The following is a 295-nucleotide window of genomic DNA, read 5'->3' as shown; positions in this document are numbered from 1 at the left end:
AACTAATGGAATTAAGGTGTATGTGATTTATGACAAATAATACGCTATATTACCTTACAGGATAAGACAGTTGTAGTAGCCGACTTTGGTTTAGCTCGTATTATGCCTCAAAACAACTGGACTGCCGAGAGAAAGAAGTTTGGTAAAAGACATGCAAGAAAAAAGAGGTAAGAGAGAGTTTTGAATTTCATTTGACTGTGAATGATTGTCAGTCATACAAGAATTGTAGGTGTACACGGAGAATGTAGAGTGAAAAGGGGAGGGGAAATGTATTAAGGGTTATGATGTGATGTAG

The 295-nt window shown here is 36.6% G+C and overlaps 1 protein-coding gene across 2 annotated transcripts in view; it reads left to right on the top strand.

Moving 5' to 3' along the window:
• LOC119592479 (LIM domain kinase 1-like) overlaps positions 1-295 on the top strand; it is a 23,518-nt gene that overhangs the window by 17,216 nt on the left and 6,007 nt on the right. For both annotated transcript variants that reach the window (XM_037941308.1, XM_037941309.1), the window contains one exon: positions 61-167. In XM_037941308.1, the coding sequence (XP_037797236.1) occupies positions 61-167 (107 nt within the window). The remainder of the gene's footprint in view (positions 1-60; positions 168-295) is intronic.

Source organism: Penaeus monodon, chromosome 30 (assembly GCF_015228065.2).
Source record: "Penaeus monodon isolate SGIC_2016 chromosome 30, NSTDA_Pmon_1, whole genome shotgun sequence".
NCBI classification, from domain to species: domain Eukaryota; kingdom Metazoa; phylum Arthropoda; class Malacostraca; order Decapoda; family Penaeidae; genus Penaeus; species Penaeus monodon.
This window is presented reverse-complemented; position numbering and strand designations above follow the sequence as displayed.